Consider the following 23,013-nt stretch of genomic DNA (forward strand, 5'->3'; position numbering starts at 1 on the left):
TTAACATGCTGCAGGTCACCAGGTAACTCTTCTGCATCAGAAAAACAGTTCCCACCTTATTCTGAGATCACTACTTGACCAGGAGATAAATACTCTTCAAAAATTTACTGCTATAAAACTTCATATATCTCTTACATAACACTGCAAGCAAAGCTAACACCGTAGGCCCAGCTTAGTCTTGAATTATCTCCATGCTAATTTTGCAAAGCAACACTCAGTTGACATAAACAAGGTCCCCAAGAACAAAACTCATCTGCTGGTGAAGTAAAAACTATGGGAAATCCATCAGCAAACTTCCAATGGAATGGTATGCCTCAAAAAACTATTAAAACAGAGTCCTTATTTTCAAGGGTAAACAAGAAAGCAAGAGAATAATAAAACCCGAAGTCAAGTCTGAGATTTTGTGTGGACCCCATTAGCAGAGATGCAGACAGAACTCTGTAAAGCAACAGAAGTACCTTTTCCTGCTGTAATTCCAGCTTAAAAGGAGTGCAGGAGTACATACCTGCTTGGTTTGAGCTTCACTGGGGTGGGCCTAGCTGGTGGTGGAGGGGAGCTGTAGATTTCTTCAATCAACTTTCTAGTAACCTTTTGTTTTGGCAACATTTGTGCTTCATAACGAGTCATTTTGTTTTCCATTCCAATGAGATCAAAAAGAGACAGGTCTGATTCCTAGAGATATTGTAAAATAAGGTTTGTTTTATGTGATGACCCAAACAGTTAAGTTCTCTTTATGTTCTATGCTGAATTAAATATCTATATATTTATTTTTAACTTGAAATAAACGGTGTAAGTTTAAAAAGTAAACTATTAATTATTAGCCAAAACTGTCTAGAAAGCTTGGAAATGTATCTTAAATTGACAATCCCATTTCAAGCACTAGAAGAACTGAAATCATCAGCCACTTACAGAAATCACAGCAAGGTACATTTAACAGTTCTTCATATATCATAAATTCCAAAGACTTAAGTAGAACTCTCAGGTGTTTGTTAATTATCAAGCTCTAATGCCAAACTATAATTTAGGAGTAGAAAAATATGAAGGACGGAAATAAAATCAAACAAAAAACTTCGGCTCCCTCGCTCACAGTTCTCTCTAACGCAATTATTTCCTTTGATCATCTCAAAGAAGGGGATCACTTGTTTAACAATAACAGAAATAGTGGTACTTCAAATGCATTGACAGAAATGTACTAATTTAGTCATTGAAACAGAACATTTACTCTCATGTAAAAAAGAGAAAGTCTTGCTTTCCTTTAGCTACTGAAAGCAAAAAGAAAATTACAGAATGCCATAAACAAGCACCGTGCTACCCAGACTGTTTTGAGCATTGGAAAATTCCTGCAAACATGAAAGCAAAGCTAATTTCTCTTTGACCAAGTAGTTAATGAAAAAATACTGTTTACAAACAACTTGAAAAGTTCAAACCACTCTTACAAAAGAAGGAGATGCAGCAAGTACACACTTGGTAGGCACAGTTATGGAATAGTGAATTCTTCAGGTAGACTTATCACATATATGAAAACAATAAAAATACTGAAATTCTGCCAGGGCACTAAGAGAGGAAAAAAAAATTAACTTTTCTACTCACCTTCCAAATATCCCTTTCCAGGGCACTGAGTACCAGAGATGCTGTTCTGTATTCCAGTGTTTCTGATACAAAAGAGGTGCTTGAAAGCCGGGGGTTTATCAGATCAGGGTGATTACAAATCCGCTGCAGCTGCATCAGGACATGCAGGACACTGATGAAGTGTCCACTTTTGAGGGCTTCTTGGGTTCTACCAATTAAATTATACAGAAATACGTTGATTTATGTACACTTTTTATGGAGGTGTCCCTAAATCAGCAAGGTGAGAACGTGCAATGCAGTATGTTATGCAAAAGTCTTAAAACAAGTTTAGATTTCACCTAGATCTTTCTAGAGCATTTTAAGCAGCACTGTACCAAAAGTAGATTTGGAAACATGAAACTTAAGGACCAGTGCTGCCTCACAAATACAACCTATGCAACTCCCTATCCTCTACCTGCTTTGTTTCTGTTTCATACCTGCACCTATCAATTGCCACCTGGGTGGGTGTGAGGAAAAACACTCAGGGCTTTAAAAAAAACCGAAGAACCACTCATTAGAGACAAATATTAAAACAAACCAGCAGCAAACCTTACCATTACAACTCGATTTTTAGGTTTTATCATAAAGCCATAGCACCACTTGCCTGTAATTCTAGTTTACAATGCAATCACATTCTAGTCACTGGTCATAATGGAACATGTCAGAAAAGCGCTAAAACACCTCCAAGCGCGACAATTTATTTACTCGCTCAAGCAATAAAAGTGACAGCATTTTTTATTTACTGTTTTAACTCCTTACCCTGGCTGCAATATGACATCTTCATACATGGCTTTCTGTCGATTGGACAGGCGGCACTTCAGCACATGCTCGTATTTCTTCGTCAGCTGCTTCTCGACGTCTCTCTTTGATCTCCGCAAAATAAACGGTTGAATCATCTGAAACGTTTCATGATCGAGGGGGGGGGAAAAAAATTCTCACTTCAAAGATGCAATTTTACAACAGGAAGCTAAACTTATTCACACCTAAGGGATTTGATGTGATAAACCACATATGCTATATATGATCCTACTGCTGTGCACACAGTTGTATATATTAATTTGTTCTTTAATTTCTGCATGTCAGGCTTCAAAATCTGAACCCTGTATTATTTTTTAAGAAAATCTTTATACTCTTGTGGTAGCAGAACCCCCTGCTTTCAGCAAGATTTTCTCTCTGAACTGAAAGAAGTATTAAGAAAGGACAGAAATTTTGAGTTGAACCACATATTTTTATTCCCCTCCCTCCCCAACAGCTTAACTACTGTAATAGGACAGATGAGAAAAAATGACAACATACTCTGTGTAACCTGATGACCAGTTTATGGCAATAATCCTGGTTCTCCTCATTAGGTGCTTTTACTGGAAAATCTAGGTAAGGTCTGGAAATTCCTGGAATCAGAAAATGGACCATCGTCCACAGCTCCATCAGTGTGTTGTGCAAAGGAGTGTCTATCAGAAGCAAACGATGCTGGCTGTGAATTAAAGAAGATTTTTAATTGATACAGCATTTAGTGACTACCATTATGAAAAGGACACCAATATTCATATCATTATGAGAAGGACACTGATTACTGTAGCTTTATGTTTGTAAGATACACAGTAGAATTAACTAGAGTTAATAAAATTAAACCTAGGATAAATTATCTTGTTAATCTTGAATATACCACCAAAACAGCTTCCTCATTGCAGAGCATCAGCACCTATAAGGGGATCTGTTTGAGAGGACAGAGTATCAGCAAAGAAGAATTATGATGTTATGATAGTGGAAACAAAAATATCCCTGAATCCTGATTGATTCAAATAAAAGCACCTCTCTATAAGTGCTCGTTGCACAGGAATTCAGGCAGATGAAGTCAATAGGGGTCTCTTTTTATCAGTTTTCTGTTAAGAACTGTGTGACATGAAAAGAGAAAAACCCACTGCCAGCAGGAAAACAATTCTCTGCTCCATACCTGCGGAGACTGAACAGTGCCTCCCAGTGTTTCTCAGTCATATTCTTTATTTGTTGCATCTCATCTACTATTAAGTATTTCCATCTCATTTTCATAAATGCTGGGTGGCCTTTGAACAGCTGTTTGTAGGAAGTGATGCACACATTGAAGCTGTTGGGTTCTGTCCATTCCTATGGAAAAGGAAAGAGAGGATGAGACAGGAAAGTTAAGGCAGAACTCTCAAATATCTTCCAACCAGCTATTTCTTCACGAAGAACAGAAAGACAATATGACCCAACACATTCTGAGAGAAAGTCTTGGTCTTTGGATTATAGTCAGTTCAGAAAGCAGGTGAAGTATTGCATGTTTTGCTCAATGCCAAGGGGTTCCAAAAATGCCTTTGAAAATCTACAACTATGAGGTGTGAATGTCTCTGTAAACCAGCTTATAGTGTTCAAGACTTCTCATACTGCACCATGATGTAAGGAATACACAGATAAATGCAAGGTCTTCAACACCTGAAGAGTTGCAAAATACAGTACCTGTCTTTTTGCCCTAAGTTCCCTTTGGCTCCCAAAGTAGAGAAGTATTTTCAAGCCCGGGCACCAGCGTTTCAATTCCAGTTCCCATTTCAATATGTTACAGCTCCGTACAACAACAAGGTGAGGGCCCCAGTTCCCTACAGAAGGGAAACACAGCAGTTAACACTAGAAACACACTGCTTACAATTCATGTGGCTCATATTCTCCCTTGATTTTAAAAGTGCAGTGCACTAAATTCATCACTAAAAATGAAATCCAATAACAAAAAATAGAGGTATTTTAATGACTAATCTATTCCTGAGCATTAAACAATTAGTAAGGCTTTTCTATACTAGTAAGAATTTAGAAGAATTCAGAAGAATTTTGTCCCCTAGAAGGTAATAGCAGATTGCTCAAACTCTACTTGATCAGATGGCACCCCTATGTCACACTATGTAACAACGTTTTTCTGACATAATCTCTCTCTGAGTATGAACTAAAGTCTGATATGGTTCACCAGAAGAAAAAGCCCCTAGGTTACAATTCACAAAGATAATGCTGGCCAGTACCTGTGTAAAATTGTTAGGCCAATGAACTTACCTTCATTACAAGCCAAGTGGGCAAAAAAGGCAATAATTTGCACTGTTTTCCCAAGCCCAGCCTCATCTGCCAGGATGCCATTGAGATTCTTCCTGTACAGCTTTGCTAGCCAATCAAGCCCAATCTTCTGATATTCTCTAAGAGAGCCATACAGCAGTGATGGAGTGTTGTATTTTACCTGTAATATTAATGATTTGATATTTTTTCCTGAGTTAAATCCACAGAGCATGGCATCAGGCATAACCATTCTATAGTTTGATAACAAGGAAAAAAATTAATTTGTTGCTAAAATTATGCAAAATTATGGGGAAAAGCATACTTTATGTAAACATAAGCACACACACAGTAGCAGAAAACAGGGATTCTTACTGCTGTTGTTATCCTGGAACTGCCTTTAGGTAACAGCATCTCTGCTGCAGCAGCAACCTCTGCTATGTCTCGCATGTGCTTCTTGGGAGGACTTGATCTGTCTATGCCCTTGTACTGGTCAATGCTGAGAAGGGAGTCTATGAGCACAACTTCCTTCTGGGGGCTCTCCCTGTCAGAGAGATGGTCTTCCATTTCTAGGAGAGAGAAAAATTACACTGGCATCTAAAATAAACTTGAGTAGCAGTCACACAACGGAACTGAGATGATTAGAATTCAGACAGGGAGAAAGAAAAGGAAGTAGCTAACTTTTAAAAACAGTTCTGTAATTTTCAAGCTAGTCAAGATAAAATTAAAATAGCCTAAGCTCATAATCATGTACGTGGTCTGGACATTCACACTAGCTAGGCTAACAACCATTAACTTTTCACAGCTTCTAGGGAGGTTCTCTTATACTACTTAAAACCTATCCTCAAAATGTAGTTCTATCATCATGTTAGTACAGAACAGATGTTTAATTATAGCTACCTACAGAGTGTACTGTTCCTGAGAATCACACACATCTTGACTTTAGGACAGGCAAACACTACCCTCTTGTCATGAACTGAGAAATTTTAATTGTGATTCACTCAATGTACGTTTTCCCCTAGAACAAAATGTCTTTTCACAGAGACCTGAAGAGCCAAGTAACTTATTTCACCTTGTAAATCAGCACAACTTCTTCTAAATAAAAATTTACTTACCTTCCTCACTGCTATCCTCTTCACTGTCAGGCTTTGGCTGGGGCCAGTGGAAATTTTCTGCAAAGGCACCTTCATACATCTTTACCAAATCTTCCAGAGGCAATTCAGCTGAAGGTCATTAAAGGATGCAAGCTTATAAATATCAAAACTTGGAACAATTGATACCAGTGATTTTAATCTCATTGCATTCTTCACAATTGTATAAAGTTTTCTAATCAGAAATTAATTTAAAAGGTAATAATTAGGTGGATGATGGCATATTTATTTAATAACCTTGATTAGAGAGAACACTTGGCATTATACCAAGCAGTTTGCTTTTTACTGTACTACAAACCCACCCTATAACCCTTAGTAAACCCCTAGCTGGGCAGGTAGCCCAGCTGAGTGGCTGGAAGACAATTCAAAACTTCAGAGTTTCAAAACTGAGTTGTCCCTCAGCCCTTCTGAACAGCAGCTCCACAATCCCTTGTCTGATCTGTTGAAGTAGGAATGAGCACGATGGCAGTGGCCAGTCAATCAGCAAACATCCTCATTAGGATGGCTGGCCAAGAGTTGTAATCCCTCCAACTGGCCAGTTTGCTGCAGCCACTAAGCTGCCAAACAGACCAAACAAACGGATTTGGAAACTGCATATTAACTGCCAGGAGGACTCAGCTTAATGGGAAGCTTGTCTCTAAAAATCAGCAGGGCTTTCACCACGGTGAGTGACACCACCCCTATGGGATGCCTTGCACACATCAAGCTCAGCACAGCAGTAATGCTGCTAATGAAGGAGAGCTGCCAGCCAGAGCACTGTCCCTGAAAGCCCCCTACCTTTGAGTATTTATATCCCCTCAAGATCAGCACTTCAGTGCCCTTTCAGACCCGTCACAAAACCCTTCTGAGATACTCAAGACAGCTGATGATAAAATGTTCATCTGATGCAATCCTGGTTTTAAGTGTTTATCATGCTCTTTATCATGCTCTCCTAGAACTTAGGTTGAGAGTCTTGCTGTAAGGTTTCCATGCAGTGCTTCAGTGGAGAAATACTTTTTCTCAAGCCACCTTGTGTGATAACTGGTTAAGCACATGGACTGTTTTACAAAGTACAGATGTCCATCATCCTCCCATAAATGACCTGCTGCAGCTTTCCAAACAGAAAAAAATAAATACTGACTACACAGGACTGAACATCTGAATACACTCAATTTCTCACCCATAATCCTCTTTACAAATATAATTGCTACACGTTTTCACCTGCTGTTTCAGAGCCCACCACAAAAAAATCAAGTCACACACGTACCTTCTTTGGCTAGAGTAGACAATTCAGTTTGATGGTTTATGTTTCCTTCTTTAGCTTCTTGTTCTTCAATTGTTTCTTCTTCATCTTCAACTGTAAGAAAAACAAATGCAAATCTTGGCATTAAATTACACAATAATTCAGGAGGTTTGTAATTATATACCCCTGAAGTGTACTAGTATAGAATATTATAAGCCAGCAGGATTTAAAAACAATGAAACAGGTATGGAAAAGAAAAATCTCAAACCAACCATATATAAAATGTAAAAGGTAAGTGAAAAGGAGAGAAGTACTTTTGCCTCAGGACAGAAGGTAGTTCAGTGTTGATTAACAATGTTCACCAGAGGCAGGTTATTCTGCAGCTTTAAACAGGGGATTGTCTTTGTCAGAAACACAGCACAGTTATCATCACAAGAAAGGACCTAAAGTAGATGGATATTTCAGTCTGAAACCCTCAAAAGAAGTTTAAGACCACAGTAAGGTTTGACAAATGAAGGAATGAGGACAGAAGGAGTTAAAATCCACCAACAACAATGGCAGTGTATTTTCAGGGAAACTTCAAATTTTCACTGAAGTTCTTCTAAGGACAATTTAATATCTAATTGACTATCTCATCTCCCTATGAAATAGATGAAGGTTGGTATTTGGTTTGTGAAGAGCACTGCAGCCACACAGTAACAGATTGAAAAATCTGTGGTTTTAATACACAATTTATGTATTATTATGCTATGGATGCCCAATTTTGGGAAGTGACTTACCTTCCTCATCAGTCAAAGATGTGCTTGCCTTTCTTTTCCTTCCAGATGATGAACCCCCCTAGCATTAAATAATTAAAATATTTAAAATCATAGACAAGAAATAGAAGCAGGGGGGTTTGTTTGTTTTTTAAAGAGAGTAAAAAATGCCTTGCAGTCACAACAGCACTTGCTGATAGACCCTTAACACCTCTTAGCACTTTCCTGGTCACACAAAATCAGAAACTCTGCTTCTGTATTGAAGGGAGTGTGTAATCAGCCACTTCCAGTGTTTATGGGTAAATTATTCAGGCCCAGCTGTGCTACAGAGTCATAGTACACTCTTTTTCTTTTAAACATCATTGAGGCACAGAGCTTTCACCCAGATTGGAACCAAGGACTAAATTTTTTCACTAGTCAATAGAAAAGGGATATGGCACAGGCCTACAGTGGTCTCAGCTGTCCAGTACACTCTGTGGAATGGTTTAGCCTCTGCAAATCAGCTCTCACAGCCCGTGCTGGGCCACAGTCTGGCTGACAACACATGCTAAAGCCTGTTCCTAACAGGAAATTCAGATGCAGGCATTCTGCTTGGTGAAAGGGGACTATTTCAGCATGTGGGCATCAGCTGTGCCATGACAGATGGCTGAGGGCCTCAGAACAATTCCTTGTCCATTTTTTTTTCCAATTGCACAGACACAGCCAAGGAGTCCTTGCACACATTTCATCTACAGCAAAAGATACCTAAGTTTCGTTCAGTCTGGTCCATTCTGTAACATATACCTCCATCTCTCAGCAGAGAAATCTTCACTGAACACCTGAAAACACTTTTTGTGCCCCACAAAGTCTACCCCTGATTGCAGTAGATGAAACTCCTGCCCAAGTCTGGCAACTAATTTGTACAGGTTTTTTGTTTTTCAATCTTAGAATGAATGATTCAAAGCCACTAAAGACATGGATCAATCACAATCCACTTCCCTGTTAAAAGCTGGGATTCCTAACCAGAAAAAAAATAGATTTGTGCTTGAGATTGTGTGTTTGTCAGTAACTACAGTGAAATCTGCTTATCATCATCATGTATTAAAAAAAAAAAAAATCACCTTTACCAGAACTGTTTCACATATGTAGCATCACTTAAACTAATTTGATGGGTTTTTTAAGAAACAGAAAGACTTACCATTTCACTGTCTTTCTCCAAAAAAAGGTCTTCTGCAGCCTTTGTATCCTTACCTGGAAAATTATTATACTTGATGTATGCATTAATCACTTAGCAATTTTACATTTCTTACATGAACTTTTAAATGTATTCAACATAAAACACAGGAATTATTAACAACATCTAGCACACAAACATAAAACCCCCATAACTCATCATTCAGATCTATTCACAACTTTTTATTAGCAACTCACAATTCTAGTACCAACAAGATTAACCTGCACTGAGTGAAATTTTATAAAACAATAGCATCAGTATTTGGACCATATTTCTTATGAAAATGGAATACAATTACCTTTCCTTGAAATTCTCTTTAAATTCAAAGCTTTTTTCCTTTTCTCTTGAAATTCAATTTGCAGTTTTATTTCAACAACCTGAAACGTAAACCAGGACTAGTAAAGCACTTACATTTCATAAATAAATTACTGAGGATGAAAAAAACAGCACAACTTGCACAAGTCTGAGTAAGTTGGTACTTTACCTGCTCAATGTTAGACCAGAAATATTCTATTTCTCTGGCAATGGATGCAGCAATTCTCCTCAGTTTGTTCTGTTCTTCCCTTTTAGCTCGCTCTTCATTAAGTTTCTTTTCTTCATGATAACGAGCCACAGTTCTTACCATCTAAAATACCATGAGATACTGAATTAGGTTACCTCAAAATACATATCACTGCATTCCTTACCATTAGAGTGGTTATCAGCAGCCAGATATTGACCATAGCTTCACACACGTAGCACTTACCTCCAATATTTCTAATTCTTACCACCAGTAAAGCAACAGACATGAAACTCAAATAAAAGAAAATACAAGACCTATAACCAAGCAATCAAGTAGAAAACTCTTAATTCACTCTCTCAAAACAAAAATTACAAAAAACCCTACTGAAAGCGGCAGCAAACACACAAAACTGTTTGTTCAGACAGCACATGTGAAGTCACAGAAATCACACCACAAAATGTCAGAGACCAAAGCTAAAATGAGTTCAAAAAGAGTGTACATACATGAGTGAAAGATCAGTCAATGGCTGTTAAGACTGACTTGACTGCAACTTTAGCTCAGGAGGCCCCTAAAACATTGACTTCCAGAAGTCTGAAGCACAGTGCCAGGGGAAGGATCATTTCATATTTGCCCCTCCTGTTTCTCCTATATTTAAAAACCTACCATTGGCCACAAATGGAAATCCAGATTTAAATTATATGCAAAATACAGATATTTATTGTACAAAAGGATACACCTATTTCAATACTTTGCTTCTGAGTTTCCATCATTTCAGAATATACAGTACAAAACATGGAAATTTAAATCTTCAGTTGCTCTCTTCATTACCCTAAGCTGGTCACAAATGTATCAAAACAAAGTGCCACATTGCTGGAATCCATAGAAAACTCTTGCTTGTTCTAAACAAACAGATTTTAGATATTTCATCTCACACCATCCCAAGTTCCATTCCATTACTGTATTCCCACTGTGCTGCTCTCTTCCCCTATGGAAACAGTTCTCTACCATGTTTCCACCGCTGTCTTTAATCTTATTTTTTTTTTCTGAGATTAGGAAAGAAGAATTAGACAGACAACCCAGTGGAAGTCATTTACAAAATTCTGTATTTACTCTTGATTGAGAGGACATAACTAATCTGTGAGAGACACATGATAGCTCTACTTTTTAAATGTGGCCCAGTCAACATATTGAGTGGGTCCCCAAACAAGCTATTTGATCTCCAGAGGAATAAAATCCACAAAATCCTGAACTATTACTGGCATTCACAATCCACACAATTATCTAGTCTTTTTCAAATGCTACAATATCCAAAGGTGACAACAAGGCTTCCCATTTGAGTTAAAAACTGGTGCCTCATCTTCCCATCACTTCCATCTGTAGGAAAAGATACTTAAATAGCTCTGCCACCAAGCTGAATGGTACCAACATTGATTGTTCTCAGTTAAAGAATGTTTTTCAAGTACCTTCTTAGCAGTTGCCATCTTCCACTTCCTCTCTTGGGCAAAATCAGTTGCCATCCACTGCATTTCTTCCAGCAAATAATCCCAGTGAGATTTTGGTCTTGGAGCCTCCTGGAGTTTAGGCAGTCGCCTCGGGGACCACAAACCTTCCTTTCTCAGTTCTGCTATTCTTTGATGGATTTGATTTTCCTTGAAAAGAAGTACAGGTAGTTACAATGAAGCTGCAGAATGCACCTTAAGTAGCAGAACCATAGAAAAATAGTAATTGCTCCCACTTCATTAAGTTAATGGACTAAATTCAGCTTACATATAAAGAGAGTCATAGTACTTGGACCTGTATTACAAGAGGCATTTTGTTAAGTAACAGGATAAAAAAGGTCTAGTGGACAGCACAAAAAAAATTATAAGACATATGCAAACTGCAATCAAAAAATCTTTTTTTTAAAATAAACTGGACCTGCATATGTATTTACCCACAGAAGATAAATATATCTTCATTATTAATACTGTTTCATTTTGTGAAAAAAGAAACAAGGTTCCTGTTGAATAAGTAAAACAACACCTCCAGTTAATTATAAAAATAAGTAAGGTCACAGTCACCTCCAATGAGTAGACAGAACCAGCAGAAAGAACACAACAACAGTATGAAGACCAGGAGGTTGTCTTCAACTTCTCTGAATGCCCATAAAAATGAAACTCAGTGCTCTGAAAAAAAAAACCAACCATCTTCTGCCACAAAAACCAGCCATTTTCCTAACTCAAAACACATCACTCATGTTAATTCTCACTGTGTGTTAACTGTCCATGAGTTTTGGGGAAAAATTAAGAATATCTTACCAGCTTTACTTGCTCAGCAAGCTTGTCTTGAGAGGTCTCCTGCGGTGCCGCTGCTGCATTCTGAGCTGGACTTTGTGTTTTAGGGGCTGCTGCTGCCACTGCCAAGCCTGGGGGTTTGGATGCAATAGGAGACAGGGACTTGTTCGTGGCTGGAGAGGTCCTGTTTGTTTGCACTGGGTATGGAGAAGGGGGTGTTGTGCCTGAGACCGTTGCTGGCGCCGTGGATGAGGTAGGTGGGGCCGTGTTTGCCGTGAGACGCTGAGAAGTCTGAGCAGCATCTGCAGATGGTCGTGTCAGAGTCACAGTCTGCCCAAGAAACACACTGGATGAGTTTAGGATTTGACACTTGGTCTACATTACAGCAGAGCATAATGAAGACTCTAACTGAATAAAAAATGTACACCTGCAGTTCTATAAGGAAAGGATTTAAGCGTCCAGTAGAATTAAAAAATGAAGATAACACCCTTAGATTTTATGGGACATTGAAACAAACGTCTTTTCACCTCAATAAATTCCCATACCTGTTGCTGTGCTGTAGCTTGTGGCTGTGACACTTGACTTGGTGTCTGTCCTTGCACATGGATTGCTGGTGGCACCTGCTGCTGGAGTGGTGCTGGAAGCGGAGCGGCCGTCAGGGGCACACTTTGAGGCTGGATCTTCACCTGAATCTGAGGCTGAGCCGGAGACTCCACGATCTGTGGCTGCTGCTGTGAGAGCTGCAGGGTGGCTGGCAGGGATGTCATGGGCACGTTGGTGGGCTGCAGCCTCCCTGGCAGCTGGGGGGGTGGGGTGTGCAGGTTGGCCGCGTTCTGCACCGGAGGGCCCTTGGAGGGGTCGTACTGCTGCTGGCTCTGCTTCTGCCCCGTCAGCTGCACAGTCTGAGGAGTGGGAGGCATTCCACCTACAAGGCAAGAGGAAACACAGCACAGATGAGATCAAAATGTCCAATTCTCTCTACTGATATAAAGAGGAAATCAACTGCAAATAAGAGCGTTTTGTTACTTACTTTGCCACAAGACACCATCACTTGAAAATACCACATCACAATCACAAAATAAATCACCATTACAATAAACAACGAAGTACTTCATGCACAGGACTGTAACTAAAATTTGGAGCACAGCAACTATAAAAGAGCATGTCATTATAGTCTTCTAAATTTTGTGTACTCAAAAAAAACAAACCACAACTGATGAACTAAAGGAATTTAACCTAAAAGAACAGCATCAAGTCTAAATACTACTTAGTTCTTAATGCATTCACTCTAACACGTATTCTAAAGCTTGGCATGACTAATGAATAAAAATTTTTCATGGTGTTCAAATTAGGTGGTTTCCTTTTCCATTTGGCTCAGTTCCAGAATTCTCAGATTAGCCATTTTGCATCAGCACCTGTGACGTATTTCCATGCCCACATGCACCTTTGGAGCCCGTCACTCAGCTCCTTGAACAAACCAGGCATTGCATACCAAGTATTAATTTACATGGAGAAGTGTGTGGTGGGACTAGGATCTTGGAAGGCCGGAAGCCCAAGTTTCTAGTCCCATCACTAACATCTCCTTGTTAAATTAATGTGCAATTGGCATGTGGTGACACAGTACCTTGTGCCGTTGGCATTAGCTGTTGAAGAGGAACTCCTGAAGCCACACCCGGGTGCTGAAAAACCATCCCATGACGGCCCACTTCAATTCGTGGTCTCTTAGACGAATCTGTGATATTCAAATTCCATTTATGGCATGGTACAATGGAATGGGTTCAGTTTTACAAAGCAAACTACTACACATGATTCCGACACCAGCTCAGAAAGCTACGACTACTAATACATGTGTAGCATTTATGAAGAACATGCTCCAAGGGCAGTCAAGTCCCTTTGACTTCAAGTTGGCCATCTCCAATCTTCTCAGCCAGAACAATCAACCTAACAGAGTCTCCATGCCTGCCAAATCCAGGGCTATGTACTGTGAGTGGAGTGCACTCTTCAGGCAGCATCATTCACAGTAGACAGTCCTAAGGATCTGGCAATTCCCGAGGTGAGGCAAAACTGGATTTCAAGAGTTACAGAACAGTGGGCTCCATTCACTGTTTGGAAAAAGGAAAGAACCAAAGTGAAACCATGCCTGTGGAACCTACCTGCTGGTGCAAGGGCCTGCTGCTGTCTCTTAAAAGCTTCAATCTCTATGGTGCTCACAGTCCCCGCTCCTGCAGTCCCTGTATGCGTTTGCTACGGGGAAGAGAAAACAAACCACACAAGTTCAATCTGTAGATGGTCTGACACCAGGGTATAATTTACAAAGGGATCTAAAGAGGTCAGCACAGAACAAATCCTTCAGAACAGCTGTAGGAAAGGAAACACGACTCATTCAATATCTGCTATCAAGTTTTAGATGTCCACAATGCACGGATACTCTTCGTTGAGGTTAGATTTTAAAATGGGAACTAAACTGATGAAGTTGGTTATATATAATACACACATTTTGTTAAAAGTGATACCTAACCCAGGAAAATGGCATGTGCAAAAAAACCCCAAACTTGCCCAATATTTTTTATTAGTTTTTTTTTAATAAATAGAAATTTTCATTAGTGTATTACCTCTGTGTGAAACATCAGTAGCACACAAATTAACTCTCATCCTGAACACAATTTAAGTTTATTGAGTCTCTACCACTCTCACACTCAGGATAGAGCTCTGTGAGAGTTATCCTTGAAATATTTCAGGAAAAATTGCTGAAACTCAGAAGATGGAATAAAAGAACCTCAGCCAAGTTACACAAGTTCCAATTCCAGTTTTCCAGATGCTAGACTTGTACCTGTTTGCACAGCTGGCAAAATGAGTACCATGAATAAAGTCAATGAGGAGGAACAATATTGCCATAAGGGTAAGGTGACATCAGAGCTCACCAGAAATTACTGCTCATTTTGTCTGAGCATAAACAGCACACAGACTATGAACTGATAAGCCTGGAAGAGCACCACTGATATTGAGATGCAAAAGGAATAACCTGGATCTGATCCAGCAATTTTTGAATTTAGCTTCAGTAAGATTACACAGTGCATTCAAACTTCATTTTTCAATCATTACACTTAATACTGGTAATGATGGCACAAATATATCCTAGAGAATCCTTTCAGTGGCAAACACAGGTGGCAGCTTACATGCAGGATCACTGAAGCAAACAAGTTCGGGTATATGACAATTTTGTGCTCTTTGAATCCTCAGCATACTGGCAAGTACTTATCAATGTCCATCAGTGTTTGTGCAAGCCCAATTCCTTCAATGAGTTTCCAAGTCATACTTTTAAATTCTTCTCAATATTTTGCCATGCTATACCCAATATTCTACTATGAAACTTAAAATGAGAAAAGTAAGGGCTACCCCAAAAAATACCTTAAGAGATTCCATCAGAAAGCACATACTTTATATATGGCAGTCTCTAGGTCCTACGAAATGAGCTAATTTAGCACTCTAGATCTCAAAGTGTAATTTTCTGATGGTGAGAGCCTTTGCCATGCCAAGGTACAGAAAGGGTTTACAAATGTTGTGAAAATTTTTTATGACAACATAGCAAAGACAGTAATTTCCTGTAAGAATCTTCTAGTTTATTTACAGGTACTCTTCTTCTCTAATTTTTAATAGAAATTTTTACCAGTGTAAAATAAACTTTCAGAAGCAGACACCAGTCTATATTAAAATAAACTACAGCAGTCACATCCTACATCTTCAGTGCTTCATCAAATGGTATTAACAACCATAGACAACGTCACCTAAAATGACTGTGATTCAAACGCTCCTTCTTGAGCTGAATATATCTCATGGCACTCAGACACAATCAATAGCTATGAATTAATAACATTTAATCCCTTTGCTGCTGTGAGGGCATTTGTGGCCACTCCAGAGATACAGCTACAGCCTTAAAATGTAAATTTTGGTTTTAAGAATCTCTGACTCATACTCGTCCCCAGTGGTCACGGTTCACTGCCATCTCACACTCAATTGGATTAAGTTTTCAAATATTTGTCTTCTCACAAGGTTGACATGCAGCATATTTCAAGTCCAACAGCCAGTGTCTGCCAGAGCATTCTACACTTGGACATTTACAGAACTTTCAAAATAAGTCACAAGAACTTATTTTGTATAATGCTACTGAATTAACTAACAAATTCAGCTTATGTCCCATTTGCATCAAATGCTTTCTGGGACATTAGTTTAAGAAAGTACATTCTCTAAACTCCCCTTCAAATGCCATTTATCTCACCTGCACTCTCACTCTGGATGATCACATACTCCCAGTTTCAGGCTGTGTCTCTACTTTAGGATGTTTGACTGGCATTTTCTTAAGAATATGTCTCCCAGCTGTCTGCATTATCACCATGTAATTTAGGGCAGACACTTCAAAGAGCAGAGATGTTATGCCTTTATAAATTGCAGTCACATACCATACCACTAGTATTAGACTAAAACTGTCCCAACTTTAATTAAAATACTGTAGCTCTCCAGAGGTCATGATTATGCAGCACAGCCACAATAATCATTCTGAGGGCTGCACTTATGCACTCAGATTTGAATGGTGATGCTGATTGGGACACATTACTTCTCTATAAACAGTTGCAAAGAGAAAGACTGATGGAAAGAGATGCTACTTTCTGTTGGCAGTTTGTGCTGAAAGGTCATTATCACGCAGACAGTTTTGTAGGTTTTTAGCATGAACCAGTTCCTCTGAAACTGGTGTGAAATGGTCCAATACTCCCAGGACCAGTTCACCACTGTTGCAGCTACAGCATGATGATAACCCTAATCACTACAATAAATAACCTGATATAATATTACATGTTTTAAACTTAGATGAAGCCTGACTACCTAAGGAGACTTGGAAGATGTGTCAATATTGGCCATAAGGAAGAACTCTCAGTGCAAGTCCCTTCACTACACGACTCCTTTGTACACCAGCACAGGGAACATGCCTTTGGTTACACACAGGAACATAACCCATTTCATATTTCACTGAACCCTCCATTTTCCAAAGCCTAGATAAAGGCAGTACAGACTGGATAGCTGAATTAGGGTATATTACTTCTCAGGGAATGCAAACAATGGTGTCTGGGTAACACAGAGTTGAAGGCAGCTGCACACACCCATACTAGCCTGAACTTAAAAGTTGCATCATCACTGATCCATAAAAATTTGCACTGATTATCACACTTATTTCTTCACCCTCTTCAGCATTTCCTAATAAGAAAAAAAATCATTAAAAAGAACTTATATAGTAAAAAAAGACCTTCCGTTTCTTCTTCGCAACGTTTAGGGCAGAGCTAATGGAAAGCAGTTAATTAGTTAAAACAAATTGTGTCAGAGGGTTAGTATTGTTGTTTAAAACATTTCAGGGAAGGCAAATCCAAAACCTTCTGTAGCCACACTCAAAACCTTTAATACGTAAGGGGAAAAAAAAAGAAAAGAAATTTAGAAGAAATCCACAATTACAATGCCACAGACAAAGAATCCATATTATCACTACGCAGAATGCACAAATGAACCAAATGCATTAGGGAAACAAAAGACAAACAAACCAAAGTGAAAACATTCAAGCTGAAAGTTAATGAAATAAGCCAGCAACCTGGAGACAAAAGCTTTAACTTCCTCAAGGCTTCAGTTATACTGATGCATTTGAAGACTGTAAAGGTTTTTTTTGTTTTGTTTAGATGATAAGGGATGGGCTTTTGGGAAAATTCTAATTCATCTAAGAAATATCAAATCTGAATGAAGAAAAAAAATCTGGGATGAAACTACATTTTAGAACCATTGAAAAGTACCTGAAATGGTTGCTGCTGGGATGAAAAAGCAGCAGAAACATTTGGAGGAAGCTGGGTTGCTATAGCGACAGGAGTACCAGTCTGCCCATCCTTTCCTGTCACAACCTTTACCTGAGAGAAATATTTTGGGAAAAAAAAAAAGAAGGGAGAATCATTTTCTTTTTAAAAGTTTTTCTTCTTTTTTTTTTTTTTTTTTTTTAACTGTTCAACACACTCCTTTGGTACTGATGGCACCTCAGTGAAGAGGGGATAATAACTAAACCACCATCAGTGCAGCTTGGTTTGAGCACAGCCCGTTTTTAGAGTTCTGTCTTACTTTTAATAGCAGAACAGAGCACAGCCTTGACTGTTTGTAGTGACCTCTCATCACTGGAAACCTTTTCTTAGATGCAGTTAACATAAAAGTGTGTTTTAAATTTAATGATTGCTGCTGCTAACGGACAACAAATTAGCATGACAGACAGTTTGAACGTAAGAGAGCTTCAACATTTATTTAAGCAATGAGCACAGCCACCATTCGCTCTCCCCTCCAGTTCCCAAAGAGATCAACCTTTCCAGGCAAGGGATGAAGCACGTTGCTTTAGCAGAAAGTGATAAAGAGAGGGGAGGGGGAAATTAAACAGAAGACAACAACAAAAAAAAAAAAAAAATACAAAGAAAGAACATACTCAAAAGATGTCGTAATACTGCAGAAGGATTCATCACTTGAAAACACTCAAAGACTTTTGCTGTTGCGTTTTGCAGAATTCTCCAGCAGTTACAGGGACAAGTGGCTTCCACAAACAAAAGAGGATCTACCACGAGAAGGCAGTGAAGTACAGCAAACTCCAAACACCGAGGGGCAGAGCCTCAGCTGATCTGAAGTGTAGCAGCACCACTGGCTTCAATGAACCTGGACAATTCACACCCACTAAGGAGCCCTCAAAATGTGCAGATGGGAGTTAAAAATACCTGGTATTTCAGCTGACAAACACGCAACCCAACAAGAACACCTAAACAATTTGACAAAACATAAACCAGGTGAAAAAAAAATACTGAATATTCACTGCCAATAAATCACAGTAACAGGTTACCTTTTGTGTTACTATATATAGGGAGAAATTATTCCTTCAAAATTATCAATAACTACCACAAGCAGAAATATATTTTTCCTAATCAGGAAGTTTAGACAACAAAGCAATGAACAAATTAAACTTCAGCTGCTAAACTGTTAAAATTTCCCACGAATTCCAACTGAAGATATGACTGCTAATGATTCACACCTAAGAGTCATCAACTTTCACTTGAGGCACTCATTACTAACAGGTATTCAAAGCAATGCAAGTTTCTTTATATAACAGGTTTGCTTCTTCTACAAACTGGCAGCTCTATACCCACAGAAACTTTCACAAATTTTAAAAGGTATTTCTGAGTGCCAAGTGATGCAGGGGCATCACTTCTATCTACCCTGCTGCAACCACTTGCCATGTAGGCTCATGGGCAGGCTCTGCACCACCCATAGGGTGCTGGGGGTCAGCAGCTGCACAAAGAGGTACAAACGTGCAAGAAAAGCTGCAGAGCACCTTTCTGTGGCAAGCTTGTTTCAAATCCTTTGACATTTATAAACAAGGGACTCAACTGAGTTCGTAATTTAAGCACTTGTTAATGACCAGTCTGTAAGTGCTGGTTGTTCAATGGTTCAGACGTGCACAGAGCTCCAGGGCAGCCTCAGTAACCTGATGCTCGACCATGGATCCTTAAACATTATGATTCACATGTTCCCTCCCATTAATTAGATTAATTCAGATTTTTTTGTTGCCACAGAAACACTGAGCTTCAGTAATATCTATCTAACCATAGTCACACCAGTCAAATACAGGTTAACCTCTTGTAACCCTTTCTGCTTGTTCTTTTTGGTTTGTGTAAGCCTAGTAAGTGAAATTTAAATAATTCCTAGTCACGTCCTCTCTGACAGTTTAAATCAGCTTTCACACTAATACCATCTTTATTAGCATGCTACTAACCAGGACAATGAAAGCTCCTTTCACCTCTCTACTCTTTTCTTTCAAATACATGTATCTAACAGCACACTCAAATTGACCCATCAATACACACTACCAAGCAGAACTGCATTCTCTCAGGCCACCTAATAAATGAAAAACTGCCATACTTCATCAAGTAAAAATGATTTTTCAGGTCCTGTCACATTCTTTAATACTTCACAATCAAGATGTTACAACTTCATCTACGATTTTATTCCAAAAACGTTAACTGACAGATTTCTTACCTCATCATTGATGACCTCAGATTGTTCTTCTTCTTCCTCCTCCTCTAGATCCAAGTCATTTTGCCTCAGGTATGCTTGGAGTGGAACACAATGTTTCTTCTTGAAAGCTAAAAAGTCCATCATATTCCCTTGAAGATGTTGCAGGAAAAACAGTTCAATCAAACATTCCTTAAAAGTTTCCTTAAGAATTTCCATCTGCTTATGGTGATGATCCAAACACAGTTTCCTCATTTGAGCAGTCTCTTGGTTGGCAGGAGGAATCTCCTCCAACTTTTTGGGTTGTTTTTTCACTGCTGTATTAGCTGTTGGAGTAAGAGGAAGACTCGACAGCCCCTGTGGCACAGTGGCCCGTGAAGGACTTGTGGGAGGAGGAGGTGATGTCATCCCAAACGCACCAGGTCCTCCAACTCCCGCTATCAATCCACCAGAAGTCCTGTCAAATCCAATGGGTCTACCCAGCTGCTGCCCTTGAAGCACTTGCTGCTGCTGTTGCATAAGCTGCCCTTGGATAATATTGCTGATCTGGGGTGGCAAGCTGGTCGTCGTAATGTGGCCCGGGCTAGTCAAGGACTGCATGTTGGCCCCGCTGGCCACGGGGCTCTGAGGGCCCAGATGGTGGATGGTGCCCCCAGACTGCGAGTGGGGCTGCGACAGCCGGCGCTCCCTCACCGGCGCCCCGGAGGAGGGAAGCTGTACTTGAGCAGCAGCTCCTTGAGCAATCTGTGCAATTCCCGGTCCTTCCTGGTACACAAAGTGTCCCCCGTTGGAAGGGCTCAAGCTGATTTGTCTCACGAGCACGCTGGCGTCCACAAATCCCCTCGTAGGGCTCTGGCTGCACATCCCCAGGCCCGGGCCCGGAGTGCCGGCCCGGACGCTGGGCAGCGTCTGCACCGGCACAGGGTTGGGCTGGGTGGGGCTCTGGGACTGCACCTGCTGGGGCAGCGGGGAAGTAACCTGGATGTAGGATGGGGATCCATGCTCGAACCGCCTCTGCTGGGGGCTGAACTGGAAGCTCGGGGACGTGGGGTTGGGCAGAGGCAGCGGGGTCAGGGTTATCTGCTGGTTTCCCGAGGCCACGGGGCCCACGTTCTGCAGAGTGATGTTCACATTCTGCCCGGCCACCGGGCTCCGGCTCATGATGAACTGCTGGATTTGGTAGCTGGGGGACTGGGGGGCAGATGGACTTGCAGAGGGCGCAAAAGAAGCTGCGGGGGACTGGGGCAGATTTGCCTGTTGTTCTTCTCCCTCACTGCCTGTGAAGGACCTGGACCTCTGGAGCTGGCGCTGGGCATTCTGAGGACCATTACCATGGTGCATTCTCACTGACCTAGGGGTTTACAGTATACTCTAAAGAAATACACAAAAACAGAAATTCAGGGAAGGTAAAATCACTTCTGTAGCTGAAACTACTTAGTTACCATTAGAAAGACTACTTTATAGCAAGAACTCTCTTATCCTGGTTTGGCAGCTACTTAAAATGTTTCAAATTATCCAAAGCCCTCAGCACAACTAAAGCTCACTTAAATCCCTCATACATTTCTCTAGTTAACAAAGTGCTATTGAATAGCTAAGATATAGAATATATTATAACTACAGCATACATCATAACTACGGAATATTATAACTAAAGAATGATATGTTCCCCTTAGCTAGTTAGAATGACTTCAAATAAATAAATAAAAAAACCAAACCAACAAAACTTTTTCCCTGTCTGTGGAACTTCAAGCATCAAGTCTCCAATATAAATACATCTACTCTTTTTTTTTTTTTTGCTTATTATTCCAAATGTTTCAGTGCTTTTAACTCTTAATACAAAGTTCTTGCAAACATAATTGTTTACAACATATAGTTCATTGCTTCAACGGTAACTAAAAATATAAAAATGGACAGACTATTCAACTTAAAAAATCCATCATGAATAAACTGCCTACCAAATCATCCAGATGCTTGAAAAAGTACTGTGCTTGATGCTTAACTCTGCCTTCTCTTTCCCTCAGAACACTTAAGAGATTAAAATTAATCAAACCTGTATTTCTTTTAAAATGCTGTTTATTCAGTCAAGGCACCCAAAAACAAACAAAAAAAACGTTCTGGCTTTCTATTTCAATCACAGACAAACAAAAATCCCACTGACAAGCACAGACAGGTAGATTCAGGCTGGGAGTCGCGCAGCAGTGACTAGCAGAAAAATCAAACTTGGTAATTTTTTTTTTATTATTTTTTTAAATCAAAGTCTCTCTCGCATTTTGAAAGCAACAGTTTCGTTTTCGGTATTTCAGCACAAACACACACATAAACAAGCGCGCTGCCTCTGCGTTCCTAACTCTGAGTTGCTGGCAAGCGGCAACAGGCAGCAGCACCGCGGAACTACTGGGAAGCGCTCCTGGGAAGTGCGGGATGCAGCGGGAGCTGCCCGTCCTGCTTCCCCGCTGCCCAGGCACGGAACACATCACACACCTCTCCGCTCCCCCGTCCTGGGCTGTCTGCACAATCTGCTCAAGCCCTGGGGATGGAGACACTCCCTTCCTTGCCGCGGGAAAGTGCCGGCTGCCCGGGAAGGTGCAGCAGGGCAGCGCTGTCACAGGGGTGGCAGCAGGGACAGGAGGGGCCGAGAGTCCAGGACCTCCCGTGCCAGGGGCTCATCCCGGCGGGTCCTGCTCTCCTGCCCCGGGGCTCATCCCGGTGGGTCCTGCTCTCCTGCCCCGGGGCTCATCCCGGCGGCTCTCGCCTCTCCCGCTCCCCGGAGCTCAAATCCGAGCGAGCTCCGCCCGTAGAGCGGGAAGGGGAAAAAAAAAAAAATCCACTCCTTACAGGCCCCTTTTCCACAAGATTTAACAACAGCGCAATTCTTGGCGGTGTTGTGGCTCTTTCGCAGCGCCGACACCAAATAATTAAGATTCAAACGATACCAACCTACCGCCAGCAACAAGCTCCCATTATTCTAATCACTCGCACCTCGCCAACACTCACGGCTCCAGCGAAAACACCTAATTAATTACAGGCCGATAAGGGGAGGTCTCGGAGCAGAGAATCGCCTTTTGTGTGCGCGGAGCGGGGCCGCCCGGGCCCCGGGGCGAGCACCGGCCCCGCCGCCGCCGCCGCTCCCGGCCCTGCCCGCGCCCCCCCTCGCGGCCGCCCCCCGAGGCTCGG

At 40.6% G+C, this 23,013-nt stretch overlaps 1 protein-coding gene across 10 annotated transcripts in view; it reads right to left on the bottom strand.

Annotated features, from left to right (window-relative positions):
- The window catches only part of EP400 (E1A binding protein p400), a 48,036-nt gene extending 25,102 nt beyond the window's left edge, over nucleotides 1-22,934 (bottom strand). For 7 of the 10 annotated variants that reach the window (XM_027651937.1, XM_027651932.1, XM_027651939.1 and 4 more), the window contains exons 1-22: nucleotides 22,819-22,934; nucleotides 19,864-21,210; nucleotides 17,598-17,708; nucleotides 13,923-14,013; nucleotides 13,394-13,501; nucleotides 12,315-12,694; nucleotides 11,794-12,099; nucleotides 10,960-11,145; nucleotides 9,479-9,619; nucleotides 9,293-9,371; nucleotides 8,959-9,011; nucleotides 7,806-7,863; nucleotides 7,051-7,140; nucleotides 5,769-5,876; nucleotides 5,029-5,222; nucleotides 4,660-4,837; nucleotides 4,081-4,217; nucleotides 3,560-3,729; nucleotides 2,905-3,079; nucleotides 2,368-2,504; nucleotides 1,591-1,777; nucleotides 506-672 (exon numbers count right to left, since the gene is read on the bottom strand). In XM_027651937.1, the coding sequence (XP_027507738.1) occupies nucleotides 506-672; nucleotides 1,591-1,777; nucleotides 2,368-2,504; nucleotides 2,905-3,079; nucleotides 3,560-3,729; nucleotides 4,081-4,217; nucleotides 4,660-4,837; nucleotides 5,029-5,222; nucleotides 5,769-5,876; nucleotides 7,051-7,140; nucleotides 7,806-7,863; nucleotides 8,959-9,011; nucleotides 9,293-9,371; nucleotides 9,479-9,619; nucleotides 10,960-11,145; nucleotides 11,794-12,099; nucleotides 12,315-12,694; nucleotides 13,394-13,501; nucleotides 13,923-14,013; nucleotides 17,598-17,708; nucleotides 19,864-21,180 (4,373 nt within the window). In that variant the 5' untranslated portion in view covers nucleotides 21,181-21,210; nucleotides 22,819-22,934. The remainder of the gene's footprint in view (nucleotides 1-505; nucleotides 673-1,590; nucleotides 1,778-2,367; nucleotides 2,505-2,904; nucleotides 3,080-3,559; nucleotides 3,730-4,080; nucleotides 4,218-4,659; nucleotides 4,838-5,028; nucleotides 5,223-5,768; nucleotides 5,877-7,050; nucleotides 7,141-7,805; nucleotides 7,864-8,958; nucleotides 9,012-9,292; nucleotides 9,372-9,478; nucleotides 9,620-10,959; nucleotides 11,146-11,793; nucleotides 12,100-12,314; nucleotides 12,695-13,393; nucleotides 13,502-13,922; nucleotides 14,014-17,597; nucleotides 17,709-19,863; nucleotides 21,211-22,818) is intronic. The other 3 variants (XM_027651935.1, XM_027651934.1, XM_027651936.1) reach the window with 3 other exon arrangements.
- Nucleotides 22,935-23,013: the final 79 nt, after the last annotated feature.

The sequence above is a fragment of the Corapipo altera genome, unplaced genomic scaffold (assembly GCF_003945725.1).
Source record: "Corapipo altera isolate COAL_440 unplaced genomic scaffold, ASM394572v1 67, whole genome shotgun sequence".
NCBI lineage: Eukaryota > Metazoa > Chordata > Aves > Passeriformes > Pipridae > Corapipo > Corapipo altera.